We start from the raw sequence: 12,107 nt of genomic DNA, 5'->3' as shown, positions 1-12,107 counted from the left end.
GCAATATGGGAAATGGGAGTGTTTTTATATGTTTTTGGGGATGATAAATCTAGCTGCAATGTTAGTTTTTGCAAATTCCTGAAATTTTATAAGCAAAATTAACTACATATCTCAAAATCGGTAAGTGTCGTTTTAAACAAAAATTAGTAAATATGATAACTGATATCTAGCAAGACAATAATTAAGTCTTTGAATTTTTCAAATCGGTCCATTAATGCCTGAGATATGACCAATTGTTTATAACTCACTCTCTCTTTTAAGCTTTTATTAAAAAAAAAATTGCACGATCTAATTTTTTCCATTTGAAATGTTTAATTCGACTGGGCTACAAAGCGTGATTGTGTTTCTGCTTTAATGGATAAAAAATTCAATCGAACATTCGAACTGCATCGAATAATTCAATCGCATTGGAAAACCCTAAACCTTCCCCACTACACTATGTGTGTTTTTCACATTTATTCACGAATACAAAAGAGAATACAACAACACGAAATAAACAAATGGGTTTTGGGGGGTAAAACGTAGGAAAGTTTCCCATCTCCTTTGGGTATCTCTGCCCCAAACCTTCCCCACACGCCAAACCCCAACCAAACCCCACCAATACCTAAATTACATTGCGCCGAAAATAGAACATTTTTAAAAAAATTGATTAAATTCCTACGAATAAGAAATTGTAAATTTAATTAAATGGGAAAATAAAAAAAAATAATGAATCCTTTAAAATTTAAATTTACTCATCAATTTATGCTATATAAATGTTATTATCATCTATTATGGCCCAGCTTCCGCCAGGCACAATCAAAAATTTATTTTTAGACTCATTAGAGTGCCCCTCTCCACGGAAATCTTTAGTAAAAGGCGAAAGATTTATTCGACATTGAAGAGAAGCCAGAGTGATTTTGCTATGATTTTCCACATGTATTACATACTAATATAAAGAAAACCAACTGTAAACTGTAATGAAACAAGAGACAAAATCGTACTAATTTTTTTCATTCATATCATTTTTCTATGGTGTCGGGGTCGGGGTGGATAGTTTAATAGAACTTGTTGTTGTAGATAGGTAGTTTGTAAAAAAAAAAATGTTTTGATAATACGAAATGATTAAAGACGATGAGGCTCGCTATCTATCCATTTCTGTAAAAAATTAACCATCCATATAGGAAGTCCTTTTACTTTTATATTTGGGCTGCACTACGGCCCATGCCATAAGATCTATTGTGCCCTTTTACCTTGAAAAATTAATAAGACATCTGCCATCATTCCATCAGTATACTGCATCAGTTCCAGGTTCTTGTTCAAGAGATGACATCCATGTTCCAAGTTCTAAAAGTGACTTATAGTCAGTTGATTTGGTATCGAGAATTTCTTTGCTGTGAACACAAAGACTGTCCACAATGGGACTTGGGAGTATGAACTACCTATGCATGTCTGATGCTCCCCAAATAACTAAATATCATGAGTTTGGTGTTGATAGTCTCTCTCACTGAAATTTGTAGGTACTAATAAAATGAATCATTGACCTACTAACTACTATAGAATATAGACTATGGCACGTGCTTTTAACTTGATGTCCAATTGATCATCACAAAAGTCACGTCCAAGAATTTAGATAACCCAAGAACCTGTCCAAATCGCAATTTGTGTCTCCAATTCAATACCCAAAACAACCGACCTTGAATTCAGTAAATTCAAAACAAAGCTGTTATGTTCTCCGGCAAAGTTCCCAAACCATCGTATTATATAGTTTCTCATGTTTTGCTTCCATCAGCTTTTTATTTCTTTTCACAATGCGTCACCCAACCCAGCTCAAACAACAAACTTTAGACCTTCCTCAACAACAACCAACTACCGATCGAAAAAAAAGTAAAGAAAAACAAACCAACTCAGCAATTTTATGCCAAAAACCAAAACAAAGAAACTGTTGGAACTACATAGAGCTCCCAACTTTCAGTTCGAAATCTATTCTTTCAATATAAACAACAACCAAGATCGATTGTATTTGGGTATAAAATATTCAAAGAATCTTCTCCAAAGTATCAATCATTACCATCATGTTGAAGACACATCACCTTTGCATACTTTGGATAACAATTGGCCTAATGGCCATTGCCATTCAAGCCGGACCAGTCGATGAGAACGAAATCAAAAAAGGTCGCGATTGTAAGACTTTCTGTGACAGATGCGGCTGCATTGGATTCTATTGTGGCGAGGAGTGTATCTGTGAGTGTAATCAGGAGAAAAATGGAGGCGACACCGAATGTATTGCTGCCATTCAAGAAAATGCGAAAGAGAACAATACTCCATATGAGATTCTAATTCAAGGACCAAGTTCAAATCGGTTCTTGAAGAACGCTTTACTATTCGATCAGAATCAACAAACTTGTCCAAGTCCAAGTGAATATGGACGAACCAAAAGGAGTACTGTGGTCATCTACAAGCCAATTACTGATGAATCCAATGTCGAAGGGTTCTGTGAGAAGCCATTGACAATTGAAGATGAAGCTGAATTGAAGCAGAACTTTCGTGGAAAACGAGCTGTAGGTGACTCATGGTTTACAGACTTTACCAACACTCTTGTGAAACCAGCTCCCATTCCTGGAATGTCTGTTGATGCCGAATCAATTGAAGATTTACACGAAGAACCCGAGGAAGAGGAGGAGCAAACAACAGCCACTGACGAATCATCATCAGAAGAAAGTATCATTCCCAAAATCCGTGAAATTAGAAAGGAATTCAGGAGTGCCTTGAATATTGGCGAAAATGACAGCATTGTCAAGGGAATTCGTAAGACTTTCACCAAGATTGGTGACAAAGCACTCAAAGCTGTCGAGTTGGATGGGACAGTGAAGAAAATTCGAGGAGCCATCTCGAATCTCCTGCCAACGACAGAAGAGAACGAACAAACGAGCACCAGTCGAAAGTTTCTGAACAAAATCAGAGGAAAGATCTTCCAGCCATTCGGGGAAGATGAGGAACTCGAAAGTTAGTCACTCCAAAGAAGGAAGAAATAAAACAAACCCACTCCAAAGTGGTCAATTGTATTTTGCTTAAAAAATTTATTTATTGTAGAATTTAAAAAAATCAAATAATAAACTTTAATCTTTTTTTATTTATTTGACCTTTTTATTTAAATACCTACATAAACAGTTTCTTGTAGGCTTTTAGTCGATTTTGGCGAACAAAAATATTCCGGGTGGAAAACATTCCACGTGAAACTTACGATAGGGCTGAATGAAAATGTTTTTAATACACTGCCGGTCAATAGAATAGGTTCACCCTATAAAACGAAAAAGAATTGTATTTTACACTTACCTACAAAAACCGAAGGAAAACCCTTTTTAATGATTTATACCTATTCAAAGAAAGGATATCCCTTTTTCTGACTTATTTATAAAAAAAACTGACTCAAAACTATAAAAACAATAAATTACAATTTATTGCAATGCTCCCAAAAAAAAGACCTTTTTTCATCAGTCAATAGAATACCTATATTCACTTGTCTTACTTGGGAAAATGAGACGAAAACGACTAAATTGTTAATTTAAAATTGTTGCTTTTCTATTAGCTCAGGGAAATTAGTCAAAATATGGGCATGAAATCGCATTTTTCGCGGGACAAAATTTTTTTCATGGAATGTGTTCGGGTGGTTGTCCTTATCATAAAAGTCAATTTGTTGGGATAATTGGAGGTTGGGAACAGCCGCCATCTTGGAAAAGAGATTGGTATCGTTTTTAATGAATAGCTCCATTGTTATTCATTTTAACAAAAACTGACAAAGGTAAGACTTATTAACAATAAAATTATCTAAAAAATGATATACAAAACAATTCCGTGAGTTGATTAAATAAAATTTTATAGTTGGTCAAAGTGCGTGTTTGTATCGCAAGGTTGGGGCAAAATGACATTTGTTCATATATCTGACGAACTTTTGATTTGTTTGGATAATTCTTCAAAAATGAATTGTAGTATTTAAAATTATCTATAAAATGAGACCACAATCGTTATTGTAACCATCATATTGTAGAAGTAATCTAACTCCGAAACTCTCCATGTACTAGTCAAAAGTGAGAAAAAAGTTAGTTTTTTGCTAGTAGGCCGAGCAAATTTTGGGAGTAGAGGTACAACCAAAATATAAGTACGCAGTTTTGCAGCCATACGCGTCTTAATATCGAATTCAAAGGTCTGACAACTCTAATTTTGTGCTTTATACGGTTTTCGGGGGGTTAAATAACTTAAGTTTTCCACTTAATGTGAATGGGCTAAATTTATACTATTTCCAATTATAAATATAAAAGCTGATGCTCTTACATTTTTCCTAAATCTGGACATCTCAATCTCTGCGATCGGGTTAATAGAACTCACGATATAAGCTTTTTTAACTAACCATATCACGCTTTTCAATTCAAATAAACAAACAAAATCTTAACAAAAAAGCCTCTAAAACATAATCGCATCAACGGCTTATATCTTGAGTTCTATTGGTCACATCCTCAAGATTGGGGTGTCTAGATTTAGGAAAAATAATAAAGCACCAGCTTGTATATTTATAATTTCAAAAAGTATAAATTTAGCCCATTCACATTAAGTGGAAAACTTTAGTTATTTAACCCCCCGAAAACCGTATAAAGCACAAAATTAGAGTTGTCAGACATTTGAAATCGATATTAAGACGCGTATGGCTGCAAAACTGCGTACTTATATTTTGGTTGTACCTCTACTCCCAAAATTTGCTCGGCCTACTAGCAAAAAACTAACTTTTTTCTCACTTTTGACTAGTACATGGAGAGTTTCGGAGTTAGATTACTTCTACAATATGATGGTTACAATAACGATTGTGGTCTCATTTTATAGATAATTTTAAATACTACAATTCATTTTTGAAGAATTATCCAAACAAATCAAAAGTTCGTCAGATATATGAACAAATGTCATTTTGCCCCAACCTTGCGATACAAACACGCACTTTGACCAACTATAAAATTTTATTTAATCAACTCACGGAATTGTTTTGTATATCATTTTTTAGATAATTTTATTGTTAATAAGTCTTACCTTTGTCAGTTTTTGTTAAAATGAATAACAATGGAGCTATTCATTAAAAACGATACCAATCTCTTTTCCAAGATGGCGGCTGTTCCCAACCTCCAATTATCCCAACAAATTGACTTTTATGATAAGGACAACCACCCGAACACATTCCATGAAAAAAATTTTGTCCCGCGAAAAATGCGATTTAATTTACTAATTTCCCTGGGCTATATCGATAAGATTGATTTTATTTTACTGAATTTACTAAATTTTACCTTTTAACGAACAACTTTCTCAAAAACTCCATTAGGTTTCGGGTAGTTAAATATTGTTTGTTCATGTAATTTAAGTTAACTTTCTTCAGGCTTCTTTTAAAGACTAAGAGTACCTACTTGCAGGCGGGAAGATTTAATTTAAGATTTTAATAGCTAACAAGAAATCGAATACCAACCAAAGAATAATGAGCTTTTCTTTTAATTTTTAGGCTCTTTTTCTCTCGTATCGTATTTTTATTATAGCTTCCTTTATTTCTTAAAGAACTGCTAGCTATCTATGTTCTACGATTTTTCATTTTTTTCTCGATTTTACACACACACCTAAATTTTGTTCGGTCTACAGCTTGATTTTTATTTTTTCTTTGAAACTAACCTCACTTTACTCAACCCAAAAAGCCGCCCACTAATCTAAGTTATTTTGAACCCAAACTTACTTTAAAGTGGGTGAATCTATTCTATTGACCGATCAAAATAAGCCTTTTTTTTAAACATTCTTAAACAGGATACCTATAGATTTACCGTTACAATAGTTTTTCCATAACTTCTTTCTGATTTATATGTAAGAGAAAAGACATGCTTTAAAACTGCATTCTCGAAAGGGTTTTTTTTTTGTTTTTTATAGCTTTTTTTTTTGAGAGAAAAAAAGCTCTCCCTTCCCGTTTATAAGGTGAACCTATTCTATTGAGCGGCAGTGTAAAAGGTCAGATTGCGTTGGTTTAAGTAATATTTAGGGTAGAGTTGATAGTAGCCGGCCCCTTAACTATTTTTTCTCATAAAATAAAGCACAGAAACGTCAAATATCAACATTTACAAATAATTCTTAAAGTAAAATGTAGTTTATTCATTCCTTTTTCGGTACAGTTACAAGTTACTTATTGTTCCCAAAAATAATTTATTCAAATTTTTGTAAAAAGAAGTACGATTTTACTAAATCCGACCTCTGTTTCCTATTATCGGCCATCTAGTTTCTAGTGTCCTCTCTCCGGCCTTTGACTTTATTAGGTCAAGCTTAAAAAAATTGAAGGTTTTCTATTTAAATTTTTATTTTTTTAAGAATTAAGAAATAAATTTGAATATTAATAAGTAATAACATCAAATGATTCAAAAATGTATTCATTTGTTTTTCCATTTTTTTTTAAATTTTATCTATAAAAGGGGGCCGAATACAGGAAACCCTTGAATTTCAAAGCTTTTTTTGTGTGTTCTATCTCCGGCCGCCCCGAAATTAACAAAATTTACATCTTTTTCCTATTTAAAACCTATTTAAATTGAAGAATAATATATATTTAATAAGAAAAACAACATTTCAAAGCATTAACTCGGAATCTTAAAACAGACTCGAAATTGATGTTTTAACAAGCCAATAATATTTTGTGTTCTATTGTTTGGATATTCAAGATAAAGGTCTTCAGGCTCAGGGAAAATGACGCAACATTATAATATCTTGCACTTAAAATACACGTTCAATTTAAAACATTGAAACAATCTCCATTAACTGTTAAATGCAAAAATGCATTTTATCCGTTTGTGAAGTACGTTAGAATAGAAGGATAAAACTTCTGCACAATGTATGTAAGACTTAACTACTTAACTATTTATTCTGTTGATTTTAACTATCGAGGGGGTGCTTATAGCCTCCGATGCTTGGATTTAATGAATATTCCACCACACCGAACAAATTATGGCTTGCATTAACCTTTAACATGCATGTGTAAACTTTTAAATTTAAATTCAAACCTTTTAGACCAGTGCCGATGCCTTCAAAAACATTAAAAAGTACAAAAAAATCATAGTAGGATGAAACCCATTGGAAAAGGAGGGGAATATGATAAGAATGAAAGGAAAAATAAATTACGGGCGAGCCGAGTTCGGGAAGTGGGTGGGTTGAATTTTTAATGGTAAAAAATGGTATATCTTGATTTCCGGCAAAACTACAAATCTTATAGAATAAAGTTGTATGGCAAAGTTGTAGGTAATAAAAAGATCTACAACTTTTGTATCAACATTTTTTTCACATAACCTCAAAATTTATGTGAAAAATTAAAAAAACCGAGTTTTTGGTTTTTTATTTTTATCTTTTTCAAAAACAAAAATTTTTCTACGAAATTTGGTGAAAACTTACCTTATTATGTTCCAAATACACAGTAATTTATTTGATTTAGCCCTGATTTTTCAATCGTCAGTTAGACTATCAGAAGAATAAAAACTGCCAAATGTCAATATAAAAAAAACTTTTATTCCTAGGAACAAGCTCTATCTGAGGTTTATCTGACTATTGAAAAATTGGCCCTTAAAATATTAATTTGTTCACCTTATTTTGACTTAATACCAAAAAAACACCCTAATTTTCAATCGAAAAATCACGTGTCAAAATATCAGCTTTTTTCAAAAAGTCGGTGGGCATTTCGTTCGTTAAAATGTTTTTTTTCTGATGGTGTAAAAAAAATTTTACATTAGTATACTATAGAACATGTTTTAGTAAAATTCAAAAAATGAAAAAAGCTTGAATTCGAAAAAAAAATTTTATCATTGTTTACAATTTTGGCCTATTTATTCAAATTTACACTTTAATTACTCAAAAAACGTAAGATTAATCAATGTTACATGAAATCTTATGTTTTTTGAGTAATTAAAGTGTAAATTTGAATAAATAGGCCAAAATTGTAAACAATGATAAAAATTTTTTTTGAATTCAAGCTTTTTTCATTTTTTCAATTTTACTAGAACATGTTCTATAGTATACTAATGTAAATTTTTTTTACACCATCAGAAAATAGACATTTTAACGAACGAAATGCCCACCGACTTTTTGAAAAAAACTGATATTTTGACACGTGAATTTTCGATTGAAAATTAGGGTGTTTTTTTGGTATTAAGTCAAAATAAGGTGAACAAATTAATATTTTAAATCAAATAAATTACAGTGTATTCGAGACATAACAAGGTAAGTTTTCACCAAATTTCGTAGAAAATTTTTTGTTTTTGAAAAAGATAAAAATAGAAAACCAAAAACTCGGTTTTTTGAATTTTTCACATAAATTTTGAGGTTATGTGAAAAAATTGTTGATACAAAAGTTGTAGATCTTTTTATTACCTACAACTTTGCCATACAACTTTTTTCTATAGGATTTGTAGTTTTTCCGGAAATCGAGATATACCATTTTTTACCATTAAAAACTCAACCCACCCGCTTCCCGAACTCGGCTCACCCGTAATTTATTTTTCCTTTAATTTTCATTATATTCACCTCCTTTTCCAATGGGTTTCATTCTACTATGATTTTTTTTGGTTTCAAAAATTATCGACCCTGGTCTATTTTTGATTTAAACTTTAATAAAAATACATTAAAAACTGTCTTAAAAACCAGTGTACCACGCTCAAAAATGTTTGTGTTTATTTTTATGTCTTTTTTGTTGCTCAAGTAATTATTTTGTTTGTATTTCGTTAGAGCGGAATTCATAACCGTTACTCAAGTTGAGATTTTTCTCAACTTAAGCATTCTCTCAAGTAATGTCATTATTCACAGCAAAATATAGCGATCCACTTGAGTAAAGTAAAATCTTGACTTGAGGAAAAATTTTCTTAGTCCAGCTGTCATTTTTTTTTTAATAGTTCTTCATCGATTTGATTTTGTTTTGGTTGCGATGGACGAAAGTTAGCATTAAAAAAATAAACGAATAGGGCATTATTAAAAAATATATATTTTTAAATGATAGTTTCCTCAAATCAGTCATATTTCATTGTGAGTTTGATTGAAACAAGTATTTTGTCAAGTCAAGAATTTATTCTACTCAAGTTAATGCTTAAGTTGAGAAAAATCTTAACTTGAGTAACGACTATGAATTTCGCCCTTAATGTTTGTTTCACTTAATATTGAATTCAATGTTTTTTTCTACGTGTCCGTTTTTTGTAGTTATTATTTGCTTACTAACTACTAACACTGCACTAAGTGATGAGCCGGATAACAAAACTACATCAAAAAATAACAAAATCATTCTTGGCCGCGGAACGTCCATGTTCCATACAAAATTGACCATTCTCCCTTATGGTTTGAATCAAAACTAATGTAGGTATTTCACATTCTTTGAGAATAAAAACAACACTATTCCCGATATGAAGCAAATTAATTTTTTTGCTAAGTTTCAAAACTAAACTATTCCTATACATATGGCTTTCAAAACAACTCTATTCCAAAAGGAATTGTTAAATATTTTCGGAACGCACAGTCAGTTTTAAATCAAAAATACATTTTCAATTCGATTCAGAAGTTGTATTTTTAATAAAGAGGGAAAAAGTGCTTAGGAACGTTTTTTTTTTTTTAAATACCTACCTAACTCAATTAAAGAAAAAGTGGAATACCTAGATTATTTTTGATTCTAGGGCACACTATTTCGCTCAATTTTATTAATTATCTCAGAAATCGAAAGAGATAGACAAATTAGAATGATCTCAATCGAAAGAGAATGGTCTATTTAATACAATCACTAATCACATATCTAACTCAATTTTGGAAAAAATGTCAGTTAGAACCTTGTTGTTCTAAGGACGCGATTTAGCTAAAGTAAAATTCTAACTCTAAAAAATTTAACTTTTAAATTCTAAAAATTTATTTTCCAATTTCAATGAACAAAAAAAAAACAACAAAAATGAAGAAAAATGAAATAAAACAAACCCCACTTTAAAGTGGACAAATGTGTATTTTGTTTAAAAACTTTATTTATTGTAGAATTTAAAAAAATCAAATAATAAACTTTATTGCCATTTTGTACAAATCTATCGTCTCTTGCCTTTGCCCTTTTTGTGTCCACCGCCGCCGCCTCCGCCGGAATGATGAGCCTGGGATGCGGCTGGAGCAGAGGAAGACTGAAATGAGTCTCCAGATTTGTTTTGTCTTGATTTTAATTGAGGAATTTTAGTGGCAATGAATTGTAAAAGACTGTCTCTTGTTGCCAATTCGGGATTACAGGGTGTTCCGTCATTGTTACGCATTTGAATGCGAATACGTCCACGGAATTGCAATTCCCTGCTTTTTTCACGTGAATATTCTTTATTTTCTACAGCACATCTCAAATTGGTGACCGAAAGGACATCACGGATTTCTAAGTAAGTTGGATTTTCAATGCATTGGTCTTTGGGTAGACGACGACCCTCTTGACGTGATTTTTTGCTATTGATGTAGCCTGGGTAGACACAAATCCACCTGAAAAGTGGTTAAATTGGTAATTTTTTTAACGATTTGGGGGGAATTTTTTTTTTTTTTTTACCTTTCCATGTCGCTATGTTTTTTGTCGGGTGTCCAATTAGTGCGAACAGCAGCAGCAGAAGCCATAATTTTCAGATTTTATTTAAGATTTTTGGTAAGAAAAATAAATGCAAGGTTTCTTCTTCGTGCAAACGACATTCGTTTTTTTTTTTGTAGATGACAGTTCAGAGTTGACACGTCGGTGACAGGTGCTGTCACTTCAAGTACAGTACGAAATAAAATTTCAAAATTTGTATACAGTGTCGTGGCAAATTCACACAACACTATTTTTTTGTAGAAGAGTCGAAAATTTTCCGTGTACACAAATTCCATTCAGATTTACAGCCCTATTCTGGCAAACCTCACAAGGTGAGCTGAATTTGATTTTGTGAGGTTTTCGCTTCACAAAAACTTTCGAATTTGTGACCTGCTCTAAAGGAGATCACAACTCACAAGTTGAATTTTTGCTAATTAGAAGTTTGTGGGAAAAAATTCCTCACATAAAGGCTTGGCCACACCGGAGGGTACGCGGTAGCGGTACGGGTAGCGGCAACGATATTTGTATTAAAAAAATTCCACACCCGAACGTTGATGTGTCAGTTTGGAATTTTGTCCATACAAATACCCGTACCGTTACCTGTACCTCTACCGCGTACCCTCCGGTGTGGCCAAGCCTTAAAAGAGTTATGATCACCTTGTGAGGTTTTTGTGACTTGTGAGGTTTGCCAGAATAGGGGGGTTAAGCCTAGTTCGCAAGTAGAGCTAAATTTTCCCTACAAAATTATCTCGAATATTTCGCATAGCTAAAATTTATTTAAGAACTAAACAGAATGCGTCTCTCGTAAAGCGTTGCCAACCCATTCAGTCAAAATTATGCCTAAAGCCTGCGGTACGCAGCTCGCGCTAAATTTTAGCTCCCATACAAACTATCGAAAAATTTTAGCCGAGCTAAAATGGATCACATACAAATTATCGATAACTTGTATGGGAATTTTATCTCGGCTAAAATTTAGCTCGAACTGCGTACCAGGCTTTTAGCTAATAAAATTATGCCTAAAAGGCATAATTATGCCTCAGTTGGCAATGTTGCTCTCGTCACTCATTGACTAAAATAACAGCTGTCAAAAATGTAATCTCTGTATGGAAGTCGCCCATCGGCAACTGAATGCAGTCGCTCGTCGCTCAACGATTCGTTGATGAGTGTCAACTTAGCGAAACAACATTCACCGATCCAAACGGGACTAGGTGCATAATTTGCCGTTATTTAGTAGTTACCTAATTAGTTGTGGTAATTTTGATTTTGTCGTTCATTGTTTTCATATATATTTTTGTTGTTTCGCTAACTTGATATCAACTTAGCGAAACAACAACTCTTAATAAAGGTCTTTTTGAACATTTGAGTATGTCATGATTTGCTATTAATTAGTCGTTAATTAGTTGTGATAATTTCGATTTTGCAGCTTCATAATTTCATATGGAATTGTGTTGTTTCGCTCACTTGATATCAACTTAGCGAAACACCATCTCTAAAAAAGGTTTTTTTTTGAAAAACTGAGTAT

At 32.5% G+C, this 12,107-nt stretch overlaps 2 protein-coding genes and 1 non-coding gene across 3 annotated transcripts; 1 reads left to right on the top strand and 2 right to left on the bottom strand.

Moving 5' to 3' along the window:
- Window positions 1–783: 783 nt before the first annotated feature.
- On the bottom strand, window positions 784–897 carry LOC129912838 (U5 spliceosomal RNA). The gene has a single exon (XR_008771934.1). It is a non-coding gene; the product is annotated as a U5 spliceosomal RNA (small nuclear RNA).
- Window positions 898–1,898: 1,001 nt separating this feature from the next.
- Window positions 1,899–3,112, top strand: LOC129910829 (uncharacterized). Its single transcript, XM_055988405.1, has one exon. The coding sequence runs from the start codon at window positions 2,055–2,057 to the stop codon at window positions 2,988–2,990; it is 936 nt and encodes a 311-aa protein (XP_055844380.1). The 5' UTR covers window positions 1,899–2,054; the 3' UTR covers window positions 2,991–3,112.
- Window positions 3,113–10,000: 6,888 nt separating this feature from the next.
- On the bottom strand, window positions 10,001–10,732 carry LOC129910027 (signal recognition particle 19 kDa protein). The gene is made up of 2 exons (XM_055987268.1): window positions 10,571–10,732; window positions 10,001–10,506 (listed from the first exon to the last, which is right to left on the bottom strand). Exons 1-2 carry the CDS (start codon window positions 10,633–10,635, stop codon window positions 10,080–10,082), a joined length of 492 nt encoding a protein of 163 aa, XP_055843243.1. The 5' UTR covers window positions 10,636–10,732; the 3' UTR covers window positions 10,001–10,079.
- Between the last annotated feature and the right edge of the window lie 1,375 nt (window positions 10,733–12,107).

The sequence above is a fragment of the Episyrphus balteatus genome, chromosome 2, assembly GCF_945859705.1.
Source record: "Episyrphus balteatus chromosome 2, idEpiBalt1.1, whole genome shotgun sequence".
NCBI classification, from domain to species: domain Eukaryota; kingdom Metazoa; phylum Arthropoda; class Insecta; order Diptera; family Syrphidae; genus Episyrphus; species Episyrphus balteatus.
Note: the sequence above shows the minus strand (reverse complement) of the source record. Positions and strands in the feature narration are given on the sequence as shown.